Genomic DNA, 19,383 nt, shown 5'->3' with positions numbered 1-19,383 from the left:
TTACCTGCTGATCACTGTTAGAGACAGTGGATAGCACACTAGACAGAGCTTTTATCTAACCTGACTTTCCTTACATAGATCACATTGTGAGCTGTAATACGAGACAATTCACTCAGCACACCTATTGTAAATTGGGTCCAGAGTGCTTAGAATTTATGACCAAAAGCCACTGCTTCTTTAGCTTAAGAGGAATTCTTGGAGCATCAAGTTCTGCATCGTTACTTTGTATTGTCTTATAAGGTTCAAAAATTGCTTTGAAAAATTGGTTTCTGGATGGTTAGGTTTTCTTATGACCCTCATTTTGACTTCTAACCTTCAGATAAACAGTGTTGAGACAACAAGAGTTAGCCCATTCAGAGCTGTCTGTGCAAATCAGGTATATATTCAGTAACATTAAAATGAAGAAACAGTACTTTCTGTTCAGGCTTTCTGATGAAAAGCCGAACATTTGAAAGGGTGAAATTGCTAGCATATACAATGTCATTTCTGCTCAAAGTGTTTGCTGGGGAAAAAAAGAAAAAATCCCCGGGAAGTCACTGATGTGTCTAAATGATTTGGGGAATGTAAACTTTGAGGGTCTGTTTTTTAAAATATTGAGACCTTTTCCACTTCAGCTTGTGAGTCTTGTGAATATTCTTACTGCTTTGGAGCTGCACTAGAATTAATGACTTGATCTTAGATTTGCTATGCTTTGTTTCCTGCTGTGAGCTGCTAAAAGTAAGCAATGCAAAAATCTTGTAGTAACTAACACATTTATAAATGCAAGGATACATCCAGGAGATTCTTATTTGCAGACCAAAATTCCAGAATTTATAGTATCTCTTGGTTACTATTGTGAAGATGGAGGAAAAAACCAGTGAACTCTATTAAAAAGATTGATGCATGGCTGGGAGAGATCCTTCTCTCTGAAGGGTTGTTGTACATACATACAGCAAAAGAAATGCAGGGGAAGGAAGCAAATTTTCTTATGAATTTTTCAAGCACTTAGAATCTAGCAAAATAACGAAATGATTGAAACACAGATTTTGTGTAGCTGAGAAAGGAAAACATTCACATTTTACAAAGTTAGAATTCATGCCAGGAAACCAAAGCAAAAATATTTCTTAGGTGTTTGAGCTATAGGTAGGCTATATGGCTATGATAGGTGGGTCTGGTCAAACTACTCTGGTCACTTCTCTTGTTCAGTCACTGTCTGGGACAACACATTTTTGTTTTGAGCTTCCAGGCTGAGAGATTACATTTTCTGTGGCCTGCATGCTTCAGTAAATGTCCTCTTGAAAAAAAGTCCTCCCTCTGTTCCTTAAGCTGAAACGTACCTTAGTGGATGAGACTGATGATCGTCCTGTGGACTTTCTCTAATACTGCTTTGTACATTGGAATCAGTTTTGTCCTTTAAAAAGCTTTGCAATATGTAACCTATTTACTGTTGATTTAAATTTTGTAAACACCAACTGCTTAGGTCAAATCCACTTGCCATTTCTGGACATTGTTGTGACATGATACTACCTGGTAAGTTATTCCTCTTCCTTTTAGAAGTTTACACCTTTAAGGCAGTCTGTTATATTACTCTTCCTTTGCTGTCACTTAGCTGGATCTTCAGTACTTTGTTCTCTTACATATATTAGCGTTCCTGATAACATTAGTGAAAGCTTGAGGTCCTCAGTAGTACAATAGAACAAGCTCCGGGTTAATTTTTCTGTGTAAATTAATCCTCTCTGATCTCTAGTAATTTAATTTGTGTATTTAAGTATCAATAATTTAACACTAACTTTCAGGAAAAGAGGTGTTTAAGCCTGAATTTTGTGACACTTCTGATTCTATTTTCTATGGCAGGAGTAAGTAGCCAAGACCTTTACGTTTACGGACTTGTGTTTCTCTCTTTGTTTTTAATTTTTATCTAGTCTGTCTTATATAAATATTTTTGAGTTCTACTTATGTTTGCAAACTCTGTTATCCAGATGATTTTAACTTAAGCATTTTGGGAGACTAAAAGTTGTGGCGTCGGGGTTATAAGATAGGTAGGGGACTTGGTTCAAACGATTGTGATTATTCTTTTTTTATTCTTGTTCTCTCTCCAAATTATGATTGCAGAACCTCCTAGCTTTTAGAATGTATTTCTCAGCAACATAAATCACAGCTTTACAATCCAAAACAGAACAATTGTAACAGGCTGTGGTTATATTTCTTTATGTATTTATTGCTCTGGTTTATTTACTTAAAATGCTGTGACTTAAAATAGTACTTATCTGTAGTTGTGTACTTCAGAATTTCGGTTCAGCTATCAAGTCGCTTTTAGGCAAGCGAGTGCCTAAGTGAGTGTTCACAGGCACAGAGGTGCTATGTGAGTGTCATCGTGTTTATGAACAGTAGCTACGTTACAAAACATTGGGAATATTTTCAGTCGGAAATGTCAGTTAAACATTTAGGCCCCCAATGACCATTACCTCTTCTTGTGTAAAAATAATGTCTTACAGGTGGACCAGTATTCTCCAAGGTTCTGTAAGGGCCTTGGAAATATTCTTGATAAGAAGATACTGCAGACCCTTGAATAATATTGATACTAATTACTTCCTGATAGGCTATGCAGCAAGTGGATGATAAAACACTGTAATGCCTTGGCTTAATATTTGATGACTGTCTATCTCTGGGGATTGCTATGCAGGGTACGTTGGTTTGTTGATTTGTGTCAATATTGGTTAGCCAGCTGCATCACTGACCTATCTGCTACCTGCCAGATAACTTATGATTCATCCAGGAAGACGGAGATGCCACTGACTAGATCTCTGTACGTTAGACTGATGCTGATCTTGATTTCATCAACAAAGTGGGTGGCTACCATCTCAGAATTATTTTCTTTCAAATTGCCATTATTTGCTTCAGTTCAGCTGTTTGCTTGGCTTTGGAGGAGGCAGTTTGATAGCCACCTTTATTTTGTGATGTTTTGTTCAGCAGAGTTGGTTGCAGATATTCCAAGAGACAAATGGTGGTGAAATGAAATGATGGCTCATCTAATATTCAATTACATATACGTCTTTCATTTGCTCACCTTGGCCACCTGCCCAGCACAAATAGATGCTTATTGTTCCCTAAATAAATTATGCTGGTTCTAAGCTGCTCTGCAATTTGATACTTTCAGGAGTTCTGTGTTTATTTGCTGGCAAAGGCTGCTCAAAAGATATTCAACCTTCTGTGTTTTGGCTTCTGTTACACTCATTACCTTGAAAAATAATTATGCAAATATCACATTGCATTAAATACATGCTTTTATTTATTTATAAACATCTCAAAATTTAAATTTCAGGGCATGCAACTGAAAAACGTTTGCACAGGGTGAGAGATGGTGCTGCCTCCCCACCCAATTGCTGCAACTGAGGAGCAAGCAGTAGATAAGGAAAATTGTTCCATTCTTTGCCTTGCCTGCTTATTGAAAGGAGGAGTGCAGTAAATTGGGCTGTAGACATTCAGTCACCAAGGGATTTGGCAATGCTCACAACAGGGAGGCGCTGAACTGTATGTAAAGAACTTAACATGTTTTTTTTCTCCCATGAAAATAAAGAGGCAACCCTGGTGAAAAAGGCAAAGTGAGCTGAGATAGAGGTGTTTGAAAGGCAATTTGTTTGAAAAGAAACATAGGCTTCCAGCAGCCCCACAATAACTAATAAAAATCTTAAAGCTTGCAGGGTTGGACTGATTCTGATCTCTTAGTGTGATTTGACCCACTGTTTACATGGAATGGGAATTGGAGCTTTCCTTGGCTGTTGCACAGAACTGTGTACTGCAAATTGCATCTCTTAAGAGCTGCTGGTACAGAAGGCTGCTTTTATCAATGGATAGCCAGGAGGTGCAAAGGGATTTTATACAGTTGATCCAAATTGCAGTCTTATCCACCTACAGAGAAATATACTAAACGGCATACCAGATAGGTGAGCTTCTGGGGAGCTATAGACTATTGGCAAAAACTCACATGTCCTTGAAATAGGTGTAAAATGTTGTTGTCTGGAGAAGGGGTATAAAAAGCCATGAGTATTGAAGGAATAATTGAGCTTTACTGTCTGGAGAGTTCAGAGATGCAGATTTCTGCAAAAATCTAGCAGAAGTTTTAGATTGCATTTGCTTTTCATGTGCAATGATGAGGCCCCTTTTAAACGTTTCAAAATAGGCTTCTCAAAATCTGACATTGCTGTAACTGTTCAGTAGATTTGAAACTGCAAACCTCTTTTAATAGCCTTTATTCCTGTCTAGAGACTTCATCAAGAGAAAAGTACGTTGTTGAGGAAAGATTGCACAGAGATCCTGGCAGGAGCATACATATTAACTGAAGCATCACTAATAGCTCACTGGCTAGCACAAGATAGATAACTAGGTGATCTCAGATTTCAGATTTTGGCTTTGTTGCCTTTTTGTTCGGACTGTTCTTTTATCACATTAGCCATCCATAAAGTGGGTAGAATATTACTACCTTGCAGCAACTATGTGAAGCTAAACCAGAGCTTCAGAAATGGTGTAATGGAAAAATGATATATTATTAATAAATGTATGTAAGTGTTATTGTTTGCCTTAAGGAAGGTAGCCCTTAATGGGCAGTATTCATAATACATGATTTTCCATAAATGGATTTATTTTGTGCTGAAGGTAAGATACAAACATACAAGTGCATGGAAGTAATTTAAAACAGATAGTAGTGCCCCTGATCCTATTTTCATTCCCATGTAAATGACCTACTTGATAGGACTGGGGCAAAAGGAATTGTTAATGTGTTTAAATACATATATGTGTATATGTACATGTATATGTGTGTGTATATGTGCAAGCATATATGGAAAGAGATGTGTATAAGTACGTGTGTGTGTGTGTGTAAAAATATAGATGGCTAGATAGATGCGCCATACCTGGTTGGTAAGGCTGAAGTGAAAGAAAGGATGATGCATGATCATCCCTGCACAGAGAAAGACAGTAGTTATTACTCGTGATTATTTCAACACAGTAACTTGCTGTGGATCTAGTAACTCCTGTTCAGTGGATCAGAGCTGCTGTGACCTCTCCTGATTTTACTTCCAGCTACTTTTAACAAAATGATACTCTGCAGCTCACATAGGTGTCCTTCACAAACAGTCAAGTAAACCTAACCAGGTTATAACGAGATATAATTTCATCTGCTTTCATTCTTGTGCTTCTTGTCCTGCCTGTTGCTGATGTCCTTCTATGAGCGTATGCACATTGTACTGCAGCAGGGTGAGCCTGAGACCAAAAGTGTGTTATGTACAGAGTAACTTATTCTGTGCTTTAAAAGTATGCAAAGTGTGATACAGGTTCTTGCAGCTCTTTATGAACTGGTATTGAATGGTCTCATAGGGAATAGTAATCGGAATGTTAACTTACAAGGCAAATATGTCATTTCCTTTGAAGCTGCAAAGGTCCCTCAAATATAATGGGTTTTATACTATATTTTTATGCATGGCATAGCATTTTCCTTAGGTCTTGGTGCTACATCTGGAAAAAGAAAAGATAATGAAAAGGCAGAGGTTTTTTATTATTATTTGCCAGAAAGCAATAAGAGTCTGAAGAGCTCACTGTTAGATCTCTGGCTGCTAACTTCAGTGGAAAATGGGATATTGCATAAGAAAGCATACACATTTTCCAGTTCTTCAAGAAAAAAAAAAAAAAGAATGCCTGATTTCATTCCTTGTTTATCTATTTGGTGTCGGCAGAGCACCCTGAACACTCTTCTGCTTCTCCCACCTGTCTTTGATTTTCCCATATTCATCTGAAGTGATTATCTGGAAGTAGAAAACAAGACTGTATTAAAGTACAGAAGAAGTGCATGTATTTATTATTTTGGGGATAAGATTTAATTAGTGTCTGTTTGCAAAAGAACTTACCACTTACAGTAGTATTTTCAAAGCAGTCAAACTGTCTTATCTCTGTTAAACTTTGGAAAGTCTAAGTACTTATTTTGGAGGAAAAATGGAAATAGAGCTCTTCCAAAAAATTACATTGAAGGCAAGCAATTGTCTGGTGGCAAACATTACAGTGATTAATGTATATAGCCATTAGGTTCTGGTGGAAAGAGTTTCAGATACGACCACAGGATTTAGAAGTTTGCATCCTATTAAAAGTCATTGTGCATTTGGCTTTCCCTTCCAAAGGTTTAATTGTGTGTGATAAAAAGTTAAAAAGCAACAAAACCATCATTAGAATCATCACTGTTTCTGTGGTTGACAGTCTCAAGAGACAAGTTAAGGAACACAAAGTCTATTGGCATTTGTGGCAGGCCACTGTGAACAGCTGCAGGCTGCCACTGTCATTGAGAAGTGGTGGGGAAGCACCTCTTCCAAGAGTGATAGTACTGGCAGCAACTAGAGGAAGGATTGCAGAATTCCAGTATTTTCCCTTCCTGGTTTTCTAACTGCATCCATTGTGTTTCTCATTCCTTCTTCTATGGCAGATGCAGAAAAACCCTTTATCTCTGGTGCAATATATTTTTGCCTACTCTGTTGAAAGTCTCCAGGCAGCACTGAATTTCATTAGTAGAGGATTCCTTGTCAGTTGTCTTGTGGCACAGTTTTGCATGGCTTGCCAGAGCTATTTAATACAACAGTTTGGATGACAAGGCAGTCTTCAGTTTCTGTCATTCATCTAGGATCTTCCACAACCTCAACACTTACTCAAAAATATCCCCTATATTGTTCATTACCTTACTCAGGGCAGTGCAGTGTAATTCCTTCAACTAACTTTTAAATAAGGATCCAGGTGCCAAAATCATGAACACCTTTTGCCTGTTTAGGTGTTCGAGGGTAACCTGCCTTCTTCCTAGTTTCTGCTCTAGAAGTGCATCTTCCAAGTCTGATGTCATCTGTCAGCCCTGTGCAGGTATGTTAGATACCTTTGGGCACTTCTTGAGGCTTTAGGAGCCTATATTTAGTCAACTGTATTGAACTCTTCTTAGGCAAAGAGGTCATGCCATCTGTAACAGCTTCTACAATCATGTAACAAGGATATAGTGGTAATTCCATGGTGTTTCACACACTGACAAATGGCTGAAATTGAGGAAACTGCAATTAAGTTGTAAGCCAACAGTCACGCTATTGGGCTAAGCAGAGAGAAGTTCCCTCAATCCTAAAAGCACAGAGACTACAGTTTTCTGTTCTGCTTATGAGGGCTGCACACAGACTTGGAAAATCTGCTTGTAATGTTAAATAACAGCCTATGGCCGAATAACCTCTTTTGTGGGATTTCATATTTCAGGGTACCACTGGCATGGCATCAGCTTTAGTTCAAAGATTGAGGTAGTAGCTGCTAACAAAACTTTCTGTCACCCCCTTCCTCTTCATAGCTTGGTGCCTAGCCACCACAGTTATATTCCCTCATAGACTTAGTAACTGTTACACATGAAGAATGATATTGCTCTGACTAAATCCCCTACTTAAAATCCAATGCCGTATTTTCTTTTAAAAGAAGTTCTTCCAAGCTTTCTGTGTAGTGTAACTGGTAAAATAGTCTGATATTATGCAAAAGGAACAGAGGTAGTTATTTTTTAAAAGAAGATTTATAAAAGTCTGTCATATATGCTGTCTCATTTTCATTTGCCATGAAACTCTTCCATAAATTACAGCAGATGTTAAGTGAGTTTGTGTTTCTCTGGAGTATTAGTATGACTGTGCTGTGTGCAGAAAGAACAATTCTGAGAAGAAAAATTAAGAATATTCTTAATTTTATCTTTGTTTTCTCTCTGTTAATGATTGCCACCTTGTTCTAGCATTAAAACCTTTGGATCTGACTCTTTCATACTCTTACTCTGTGTGTTCAGAGAGATTAGTGCAAAGGTATTCTCAGTACTGAAGTAATATGAATTACAATGACTTTCCTGATGTAATTGTGACAAAGCATCCCTGCTAGAAAAAATGAGAAATGTTCTACATAGGTCAAGCAGTTGCAAACTGAGCTAGAAAGAAGAAGGTACGGAGAAATCCACTGTAACTATTAGTATCACTTGCCTAGGTAAGTGAAGAGCAATATTCCATTTAAGCAGTCTTTCTCATAAATACATGGGGTAAAAACAATTGTGGAGGCAAGAAAGTTAAGGCAACTTTATGAAGCATAGAAAGAATCTACAATACCTTACAGATCTCACTCCATTCTCCTCGCCCACTTGCATTGACAGCACGGACTTTAAAAAGATATTCTGTATTTGCATCCAGATTATGTATCTCAAGGTTCTGCTGCTGTATTTTGCTTAGCTGGCCAGCTAGTTGTGTCTGGGCAATGTTATCAGGACCAATACCAGCAACTTCATAAAACTCTACCTCAAAGAAATCCACTTCTTCTGTAGGACAAGTCCAGTAAATCTGTGAAGAGAAAAAAATCTGTAGTACACAATTAAGTACTCTTTATTTTTGCTCATTCTCATTTTTGCTTTTTTGGAAGGCCTCTGTTTGGCAGATCTTAATTTTGAAATGCCAGTGCAGCTGACATTGCAACCATAGCATGGAATATATGTGGAAGATAGGAAGTTTGTGGTTTTACTTGGAAAATGCTAAGCTTCTTCCTGGGACTTTCATAGTACTCTCCTCTAACACACTAAAAGTAATGCAGGCTGAAAGTAGTCATCACTTTGCAACATGCACTTTGGATCTTATGCAACTGGCATCCTGATCTTGTTAGCATCTGTGAAATACGTAATGAGGAAAATTTCACGGATATGATGTCGTCACATTGAAGGCCAAGACCAGGATCGAATTATTGGATCTGATGTACAGATATTTAAATACAAATATCTAATCTAATAGTACATCTATTTCTTTCTGCATTGGACCTTTCATTTAACATATTTATATCACATATGTAATAATATAACAATCCTATTGACTACAGTAGGAATGTGATATGATTCAATTTATGGTTCAGTTTAACCTCAAAAGGTGAGTTTGAAATGCATTGTCTCCTACAACTAACGTATTTGACCTGAAATTGTAGTCTTATTTATTCAGACTTTTATGGGTTCAAATTCTATAACAGCCTGAAAATATGATAGTCTCTTGTATATATTTAGAATTTATTAATGTCTTACTTTGGCAGATCTTGAGTGAACAACAGTCTGGTATATAACAACAGGTCCTGGGACTGATTCATTGTCTGTAGGTTCTGGACTTGAAAAGTTAACAATCTGATGTTTTCTTTCTTTTCTTGGAGTTTCACAAGCTGTTTCCTGGTATGCACACACTTCATTACTCTGTGTAGAATGATGGGGAGGTGTAGAGCTTGGTCTTCTGGCAGTGTCTTTAGACAGCACACCTAAGTCAAACAAGGAATTTAAAGATGGGCTGCGGAACAATGTTGCTTGCTTGGATTCGTAAGTACTTGAAACATGCCTTGGAACCATTATCTCTGGGTTAAAAGAATAGGGATATTTTTCTGCTTTACTTTCTGACTGCTTTATTCCACTAAGGGATGGGACAAGTCCCTGTAAAACAGAGAAAAGTTCATCAAAGTTGAGTTGAAGTTTTCTTAAGGGATCTTCTCTTAGATGTGGACTAGGTTGGAAAATGAAAGGAACTGCATTTTCTATTTCTTTCACTAAGCAGTGTGCAGATTGCAGAAACACAACTTGGCTTTCCTCCTTGAGAGCCTCTTTAGAGTATTGAATAAGGCCATCCATATATGATAGCTGACTGGATGTATAGTTTATGTATTCTGAAATTTCTTTCTGTTTTTTAAGTTCAATGTTTTCAAGCAACTCCATCATCTCCTTTTCTTGTTCATGAAGAACCATACGTAATTTTAAGAATCCATTTCTGATCTCCTTCCTTTTGGTGTCCTTATAGGTCTTGAAATTATTTTTTAACAGAATAACTTCCATTAGATCATTATCAACTCCTTGGCGTACTGTAAGAAAAAAAACGAAAGCGTCAGGTCAGTAGTTCCAAATTCATATTAAAATGTAGCGGTTACAAGAGGCAGAATGATAGATTTTTAGCTTAACAAATCTTCAGGTTTGGTAGAACGTGGGACAGGGATAAGTATTCTGTTTTTTTTTTTTCTCCTCTCCGCTGCTGGTAAGACCTGAGGAAAGTTGTTTGGGTTAAAATGTTCACATTTGGGTGTATAAAATTCAACAGTAATTGCCAGTTTATTATTATTTCCTCACTCAAATTTATCTCCCCCAAAATGGGCTTGATAATTTTTACTTTATTACATGGGAAATCCTGAAGCTTAATTTATTGTAGCTCTATATTGTTTTTGAAAATTCTCTATGCCAGTATGAAGTTAAGACAATGGCAGCAAATGTGCCTGCATAACGCACATTATGTCTGTGGCTGGTAGTACATTCTTCTGATGGCTGTTACGTGAAGGTGAGATTAACTCTTCTGACACTAAAGATTGTGAATTGTGAAGGAAGAGAGTCAAAAATACCAAAGGCTGATAGTAAATTCCAGTGGCATTCAGCTAACATCAGGAAACAATGTCACAAAATCCTGCACAAATAATCTACATCGCTTATTTTCTCAGATTTAAGACTGTTCCAAAATTCAGAATTTAATACTTCCAGCTGTTTCTCATTGTGCATGGTTCACTTTTACCTCTCTGAATGTTATTTTCCATGCAAGTTCATTATGTCCCCAACATTGGTGAAGTTATAAGCAAAGATAAAAATTTAAAGAAATTCATAAAATTGCGGTCTGTGTTCAGCCCCTTAGTTGCTATGGATTAAGTCTTAGTTAAAAGGAGTGACATTGCTGTGTTACCTCAGAAAAACATGACCACTTTGCCTCTTAGTCAGCATGGGCATAAGCATAAAACTGACTGAAGAGGGATAATTCATAACTTGCCTGCAGGGGCAGAAGCAGTTCCTCTTGAAGCATATATTTCTGATTAAAGATATTCACCATTTTATTCTGCAGCTGTAGTTGGTGTTTATTCCATGCTAGGTCCTGCATTATGAAATGAAGGTTCCCCTCCCTAGATGCACATTTCTGTTCCCATCCCACATACAGATCCTTCATTCTCTAATAGTTGAGTCTGGCTCACGATGCCACAATTACAGGCTTGTTCCTTTTGTGTTTCTACAGTGAGAACACACCACCTTTCTGACTCTTGTGCTGTGCAGAGAATTAATACAGCTTGTCAACCATATGTTCAAGTTTCGTTCCCGAGGAGGCGTGGGGAAGTGTGAGAAGCAGCAGAAATACAAACCTTTTCTAAATTTTGCAATTGTATCAAAAAGGGAAGCAGCCTCTCTTGAACATGCGACTGCCAAGGGAATAGTCTTGTGATCACTGTGCAGTGAGTTCTTGCAGAACCCACAGATCAGTTCGTGGTCATCCAGACAGTATTCAGAGAGGTTTGAGTTGCTGTGCAGTAAGCAGCGCCACTGTTCATGATCTTCTTGATGTGCTTTGGTGAAAATGTGGTCTTGAGCACCATTCTCTCTATGATTTAAATGCAGACATTCATTACAATAATTGATTCCACATGTTCTACATCTTTTCGTTGCCACTCTTCTTCTCTCCCTGCAAGTTTCACAGTAGACTGGTCTTTCACTATGGTCAAATCTCCACCTCAGATAGCCATGTCTGCGCATGTATTTCTTGGCTAGTTTTGCCCTGAGGTAATTCTTCCTCAGCTGAATTTTATTTGTGTAGGGGAGGCAATGTGCTTTGCTACACACTGGGCATATGATAATATAAAAGTTTTCAGTTACTTCAGCTTTGGTCTTGCTTTTAGTTATACACTTCTCACAAATGCAGTGATTGCACGGCAGCATAAATGGTTGGAGAAACAATTGCTTACACAGTGGACAGGCAAGCTGGTCACGGAAAGCGTGGCTGGAGGCGTTCCTTTCTGGTGTAATGACAGATGCATTATTCCTAGTTCTAAATCTTGACATGGCATCTTTTGACCTAAATAATATTGGTTAAAAAAAAACAAAACACAAAACAAATAATCCTGAGAACTGAAAAAAAAAAAAAAAAAAAAATCTGAATATTACAGTACCATCTAAGACACAAAATTATAACATAAGCAGTTCTACTTTGCATACCAATCATCCTTTTATTCTGACTGGAATCTTTATTTAAACAATTGGCTTAGTACTATCAAGAATCCATATTTTCTTTCCATAGTTATTTCACTATATGTTGAATACTGCTGTCAACAATAACAATAAGCAGACATCTCAGTCATTGTAGGTCAGTATACATTTGTTGAGTTATTGCTGGTGGCCAAACGAATAGAAGAATACTGTTTAGTTTAGCACAAAATGAAATGTATTTTCTCTCCTTGTTTGATTATTTTTCAAAATGTAAACAACAAATAACTAGAGTGAAGAAAAACATTTTGTGCAATTCAAATGAAACCCATTATTTTGTTTCAGAGGGTATTAAATGCCTTCCTTTACAACAACTTTGGTACTCGTTTTAGAATATTTTCTTTTTAATGAATACATAAAACAATACATGTCTAAATGTTTTTATTTTGCATTTTCAAAAAGGAATATTTCCTCAAGAAAGTAGCACAACTAAGTGTTTTACTATTTCCAAAAAAGTACTGAAGAAATATTCCTGCTTAACATAACACACATTTATATATGAGCATCCTAATTTTTAGTCATTTAAGAAATCACTCACTTCTGAATTATTTCTGATTTCTAGAATTAATTACCTTTATTCTTAGTGTTAGTAGCAGCCTTATTGTCACTGATTCTCTATGTTAATTGCAAAGACTTTTAAACGGGGATTTCTTTTTTTATTATTCTATTTTAGTTTAGAAGAGGACTGATTTTCAGGATCTGCTAATCCCTATTCTCGTCAAATCTTGATAGTTGTAATCTGCATCTTAGCCTGTGGACATTATCCTTTAAAAGATATAATATTAATTTTTTAATGCCTCCTTCAATATTTTCCATAGCCTTGACACGAGCATCATTATTCAAAATGGACATCTGGTGCTAGGCCTCTACAGTCTGGCCTCTGCTGTGCTTCACTTTAGCATCCATGTTGTTAGTGCTTTCCTTCCCACCTTCTCTCCCCAAATGTTCAACCATAATACCTGCTTTTTCTGTCTTTCTAAACAACAATTAAAAACCCCTAATAAACCAAAAAGAATCAAATCTTCTGTTGCTGTGAGGATTCCTTCTGCTCTTAAAGTTTACCTAGGTAGGAATTAACTGTGCATTTCTGGAGGTCCTGTCAATTCCTCTCAGTTTGGTACTATACTAGTCTGGAGTTGTTGTGATAAACTTCATTTCTCCCTTCCCCTTGCCCCCTGCCCCTTAACATTTTTGCGAGCGCTCTGTAGTGTAGCATTTCTGTAGCAGCAGAAGCAGCCCCTTCCCTTCTGATTACCAGTTTTATCTATTAAGACTGTTACTATGCCTTCCTTCCATTCTCCATGCAGCGTTGCTTGAGCCTTTGTAATTATTTGTCTCTTTTTTGTGTTATTCTGAATATAATTGTTTCCTTCCACTTCCAGTTAACAGCAGTTTTACTGCTCTTTGTTTTACTCCAGTTTTCCCTGTATCCTTGCCTGCACCACTCTTGCTACAAACGCATTCCTGATTTTTTCCTTGTTTTAAGGTTCTCTGTACGTCTTCCTTCTTGTTGCTATGTAGTTTTTTTACCCTGAGAATGCTTAAGCATATGTTAGTCATTAATGGATTTTGTCTGGAAATTGTGTGGTCCTAACTGCAAGTGCAGTCATGTTCTGGAGTGGTCTTTGCCCCAGTTAGAGTAATGAGCATAAGATTTCACTAGTATCAAGATAAAGCTACTTTTTCTGTTTCTCCAAAGAATGATATCCTGTGGTTATTCGAAGTAGCTTCGACGAGCCAAAAGATCATATGTTCCTAAATGCAACAAATCCATTAAGGTATAATGTAAATTAGAAATTAAGAGCCCTTAAGTCCACTTACTGAACAGTTCCTGGTGTTCTTGAATGATGTGGTTCATCGACAGAGCTTCTGCAGCACTTGCTTTCATAATACTGACAAGCTGAATTCTCTCCACCGCAGCAGCAGGATTTGCAGCCTGGGTAAGTTGAACAAGAGCAGCAGCACCACCAGCAATTTGCATGCTCTGCACATGAGCAGTGGCAGCACTGGCAAGGTTTTTCTTCTTCATATGGACATGGGAAACAGCTGCAGTTCTGCTCACTGGTAAACAAGAAGCGCCAACACAAGCAGCATTCTTCCTTTCTGCTGTGGCAAGTCAGGTAACAGCAGTTGGAACTGCATGGCCAGATCGAACAGGGATGCCCATTTTCATCCATCCCACTGTCACATACTTGGAAGAAAGTTCATTGATACTTTCAGCTTCTCTGCACACTACAGCAACAGGACTCCAAAAGACACAAGCTCTGACTGTTGGGTCAAGCGCTGTGCTATGGCAATGTGCTTCATTCTAATCGGAAGGTGATGTCACAGTGAGATATTCAAATAAGGGCACAGGCAGAATTTCATGCATAGGTACCTGATACAGTGATTAACATCATCTATATATCACGATGACTATAACCTTCTTCCTGAATTCCTTGAGAGCATTTACCTCACTCTTCATTAATTGCCTGGGGAGTTTGTGCAGTTGGCTTAGATACCCTAGGGCCGCTATCTTGTTAGGACCACACACTTCAGAGGAATTTTGTCAGCTCAGCTGGGTACTGTAAGCAAACCACCTGAATCAGGCCCTAACAGTGAGAGTTTTCTCATCAGGCCTCTATAAGACTTCAAATATAACTAGCACACGCAAAAGAACCTTACACTTGAGATCCATCTTGAAGCATATCCTTGTAACTGTCTTAATTATTTGAAGCCCTTCTCTGCCACTGTTTATGCTCTTGAACAATGTATGCTGTTCATTCCCCCCGACCAAATTCCCCTTTCCTTCAAGGCTTGAAAAAGAGAACTAGACTTGGATGGTAGGTTCAGTGTAATTGCTTAGTTGCTGTGGACCTGCCTTTTTTTCCCTATTGAGTACAAGTGTGTTTCTTGCCCTTCCTTAAGGTGGCCACTCTCCTAGAAATGCAGTATCAAACATTTCAGTTACTCTTTAGTTACTTTGTATTAGGAACCTTTTTCTTTCATTTAGTTGACTTATTCCAAGATTTATATAGCATTTTAACCTATTTATAGATATGATAATTTTAAATAAAAATGAAATTTGAAATTTGAAACTGTAAAGGACAGTGATATATGGTACATATTCAAGAATACTGACTCTTAATGGTGGCTTTTGTGCTGTAGGTAACTACATTTTTCCAAAATTTAACAATTCAACTTGTGTTAATGGGTTAACGTATAATTGGGAGTTACTAAGATAGGTCTTGATAGAATTTATTGTAACAGCTCCTTTGAGCCTATTTGCTCAGTCTGTTCTACCTAGAGAAATTTTAATTCACTGATCCAGAGCCCTACAGACCATAATGGCTGTGTCATTATGTGTAACCATTTACATGATGGGCCATAATAGGTTCTTTGGAATGATTATAGCCTACTGTATCAATTGGATTTTCATGCATAAGTACTAGATCTGTGTCCTGAACGGCCTTCCATAGTATAACCTGGACCTTTAATGGATGTTATTGATTCCACTTACCTTTCCAGTTTAATCAATGGTAATGCTTTTTTATTGTGCATATTTAATTTTTGGATATTGAAAGGCTTTTGAATTCGATCATTAGAAAAAATGTATCTTGTCATGCTTGTCTGCTTTTCTTTTGCAAAACATTAATGAATACATATTGGGGTTTTTGAGGAAGGAAAGTTGGGGAGTAAGGAAAGAAACAAAAAGTATGTCTTGTGTGCCACGTGCTGATACCTGGACACTCTTTTCCATTTTGACATAATGCAGAGGTTAATAGCAACTTGTGCATATATCATTCTCAGCAACACATTTCTTTTTGGATTCTCTGTGAATTGTGTTTTTCCACTGAGTCTTGGACAACTTCGTCTTCTGCCCCATATAATTCCCATAATTTATTTTCTGCTGTCTTCAGTGCTCTGGTTTTTGCTTTTTCATCTACAGCGTCATTCCTGTGCTGCTCCCAGTGTGGGTGGCCCTCTCTGTGACTCCCTGTAGGCATGCAGCCAGTTCTAAGATGATCCTATTTCATTAATACGTTTATTCTCTATCAGGTATTGAAAGATCAGATCAGTCTGGCTGCCAGAGAATGTGAATTAAATGCAGTAGCTGCAACCAAACTGACAGACCTTTAGTAGCGTTTGCAAACATGTTCCCTCATGCCTCTGTGCATAGTGCAGTTACTTCAAATTAGTTAGGTGTGGTCATTTATGCTGTACTTTCATTAGCTATCAAATAACAGTATATTTTCTACTTGGCAATTTATCCTGTTCTGTTTTGCAAGATAAGCTAAGATTGTTGTCTTTTTCTTCTTTCTTCAGCATGTTCTACCTCCAGATACCTCAGTGATATTTCCAATACTGATATTTCTAACACTGATATTTCTAACACAAATTTGAGATTATACAATGTAATGTGCGGAAAGAAGAAAGACCATATGGTATCAGTGGCTTAACTCTTGACCGATTTATGTAGTAACACTACATAAAAGTGCTATAACACTATAAAAGTGCTTTTTCCTTCCATATTTTTGCAGGCCATGAAGACATGCTCAAATTTGAGAGACAAACCAATGAAAATAATTCACACTTATTAACTGTATTCTGTACTTCTAACATAGCAAAGTAATACCTGACTCCACTGTTCTATGTCTGATAATGGTATCAAAGATTTAGCATGTTCATTCTGTCAGTTACTGTGTAGAAAACCAGCAAAAAAACTTCTGCTGCCTTCAAGTGCTCCTAGAGGTATAAGATAAGCTTGTGAGTCAGGGAGAGAAGGAAGAGGAACTGTTATCTCTTCTAGGATGGGGAAGGAATGACCTTTCCTATAAAACCATGTAGTCCAGCAGGATTCGCTCTCTAAAGAATACAGTAGTTATTTCAGTAAATGGCAGTGATGTAAGAGATTAACTGACCGCAACACATAGAAATCTCTGGTTTGGGAGAAAGATCTAGAATGAAATATGATAAGCTTGACATAGTACAATCCAAAACTGATACATTCACGATTGAGAGTTGCTTCTGAAAGCATTATTTCTGGCTAGCTGTGGCTTGCCTACAACAAATAGCAAGAGAAGGGAAAAAACATCACTGTCCTTTCTTCATAAGAAAAATCTCTGTTTCTAGCTCTTTGTTTTCACCATCACTTTAAAACAGGTTTAGAGGGCAATTTCCTAGTGATGGGAATGCCTAGGAAATAGTGGGGTTTACAGTATTTCTTTTTTCTCGTTTTCATGAGTTTAGTTGTTCCTCCTTCATTCAACCCTTTGCCTGTAGCCAAATGACTACCCTTGACTTATTATTTCAAGCAGCAGAAATATTTTGATGGATCCTACTGGAAATAGGCAGTTGATATACAAATCTCCAGAGCTGCTCTCCACCTCTTCTGAGTAGAAAGTTTGAGATGGCTTAGCTGCTATGGAGGCACACTAGAGACAGTAGCTAGACAAGAGCTGGGATGATGGTTTGCTATCAAGATTAGCAGCTCATGAAGCAAAAGAGCAACAAATGCATGGTAAACTTAAGGCTTCTTTGTTGCTTTAAAGCTGTATAGGAGGTATATCACACTGAGCTCCATATGCCTTTACGCACAGATAAAGAAATGGAGAAAAAATTATAACAAATTTTCTTTTACCCCTTTTTGCTTATAGATACAAAAGAGTAGAATCTTATTTATTTATGGAATCACTCCCTTGACTAGGTGATACTAATGTACATTTTATAGTCATTCAAATTTTCTTTGACCTCAGAAATATTTCGAAATACTATACGCTGCAAAAATTACAACTGTTACGACTGGGAATGACAAATTCGGTATTTGGGGGAGTATGTTACTTGAAGGAGAATAACACAGCAGACAATGCCAAAGGAAAGGACTCGCTGATGACATTTTGTGTATTTCTTCATTAAAAAACTTAACTGAGATCACATAGTAACACAATTAGCACCAGGAATATATAGCTAACAACTGTCTAGAATATAAAGATAAAAAAAGAAAGGCCCTAATAAAATTCACCCAAAGAATATAGAGAAATATCTGAAATATTCACAGTGGTTTTAAGAGTTCTTTTTTGAGAACACATGAAAGATGTTGGAAAAGGTACTCAACTAGATGAAATTTAAGGTTACACAATTCAGAAGAAAATCTAAGAAATATAATTTTGGCTGCAATGCATTTCCCACAGAACAAGGGCTTTCTAGTGCTTGCATGCCAGAGAAATCACAGCTCTTCATGCCCTTTGCACAGATCTCAAAGATATTTAGTGGACTGCTACAAAATGCTTTTGAGGATCTATTTGTCATAGATATTAAGGAACTGCAACAGCATACTGTTACTGTGGGTGTGCATGCATGGTCTTTCACAATCTATTTCTTATTCCTGCTATATGAAGCCTTGTTGTCTTACATATTACTGTCACAATGCAAGACCTGTCATTCTTTGGAAATTTTGGGCTTTTTGCAAAATTATTGGAAATACTAGGTATGTATTTTCTGTCTCTGGCTGATTGCACTCCAGCCCTCATGTGCTTCACCCTTGTCCTGGTGGCTGCATGCATTTCCTCTGCCTGATGTGTTTGTGGTGTTGGTTTGGCTCACTCTGTTCTCCTCGCACCCCCTGTCTGGGTGCTTTTTCCTTAGGCTCTGACTTTTTGAGCTTGCTTGTTCCCAGAATAAGGGTGTTCATCTCCTTAAGGTGAGGTGTGTCTGTGCTGCTATAGAGACTACAGAGAAGAAACGCATATGTTTTACCTTCAACACTTCAGCTAGAGCAGTGTTGGTCAGAAAAAATGTAGCAGCTGCAAACAAATTTAAAATTTAAGGCCATACTATGTTAAAAGGTGCTGGACTGCATGTTAAACAACTGTCTGTGGTTACAAACAAGCCAAACTTCTCTGAGTTTGTTTTTAAAAAATATAAATCCTTTTCTACTACAAAATTGTAAATTAATAGTACCGAGCTTGTTAATGCCAAATCTTTCTCCTGGTCTGTAGTGATTAGGTGAGTTAGTGATTAGGCACTTCAGGCAGCTCTGTTGGTGTATCTGCTTTCCTGACCGTAGTACCTAGCTTCAGCCTCACTTTTTAGTCTGTTTTTCATTCTTGTGTTGGTTCTGTCCTGGACATCCTGACTCCTCTCCTGATTAGCCTGGCTCTAAGCAGTAACTAGCTTATTAGGAGGTCCAGCTGAGTAGTGAAATATGTGTTAATAACTTGGTTTTGCTTTAAAGGAAAAAAATGAAAAAAATTCACTCTATCACTCTCACTGCCTAGGGGAAGAGGGGAAAAATACAAATGAAGTGGGTAGAGGTGAGA

At 37.5% G+C, this 19,383-nt stretch overlaps 1 protein-coding gene across 1 annotated transcript; it reads right to left on the bottom strand.

The window, feature by feature from the left end:
• Positions 1 to 5,687: 5,687 nt before the first annotated feature.
• On the bottom strand, positions 5,688 to 14,262 carry TRIM42 (tripartite motif containing 42). Its single transcript, XM_010286524.1, has 5 exons — positions 13,907 to 14,262; positions 11,191 to 11,897; positions 9,068 to 9,882; positions 8,118 to 8,345; positions 5,688 to 5,777 (listed from the first exon to the last, which is right to left on the bottom strand). Exons 1-5 carry the CDS (start codon positions 14,260 to 14,262, stop codon positions 5,688 to 5,690), a joined length of 2,196 nt encoding a protein of 731 aa, XP_010284826.1.
• Between the last annotated feature and the right edge of the window lie 5,121 nt (positions 14,263 to 19,383).

The sequence above is a fragment of the Phaethon lepturus genome, unplaced genomic scaffold, assembly GCF_000687285.1.
Source record: "Phaethon lepturus isolate BGI_N335 unplaced genomic scaffold, ASM68728v1 scaffold27144, whole genome shotgun sequence".
Taxonomy (NCBI): Eukaryota; Metazoa; Chordata; class Aves; order Phaethontiformes; family Phaethontidae; genus Phaethon; species Phaethon lepturus.
This window is presented reverse-complemented; position numbering and strand designations above follow the sequence as displayed.

Bases quoted from the DNA above. Each gene is read 5' to 3' on its own strand.
- TRIM42 (XM_010286524.1), bottom strand. From the start codon at position 14,262: ATGGATGAAAATGGGCATCCCTGTTCGATCTGGCCATGCAGTTCCAAC. The intron at 8,346-9,067 runs GTAAGACATTAA...TTCTCTTCACAG, and splicing joins TTCACTCAAGATCTGCCAAA to ATTTACTGGACTTGTCCTAC. The intron at 5,778-8,117 runs GTATTGTAGATT...TTCTACTTCCAG, and splicing joins AATGGAGTGAGATCTGTAAG to ATAATCACTTCAGATGAATA.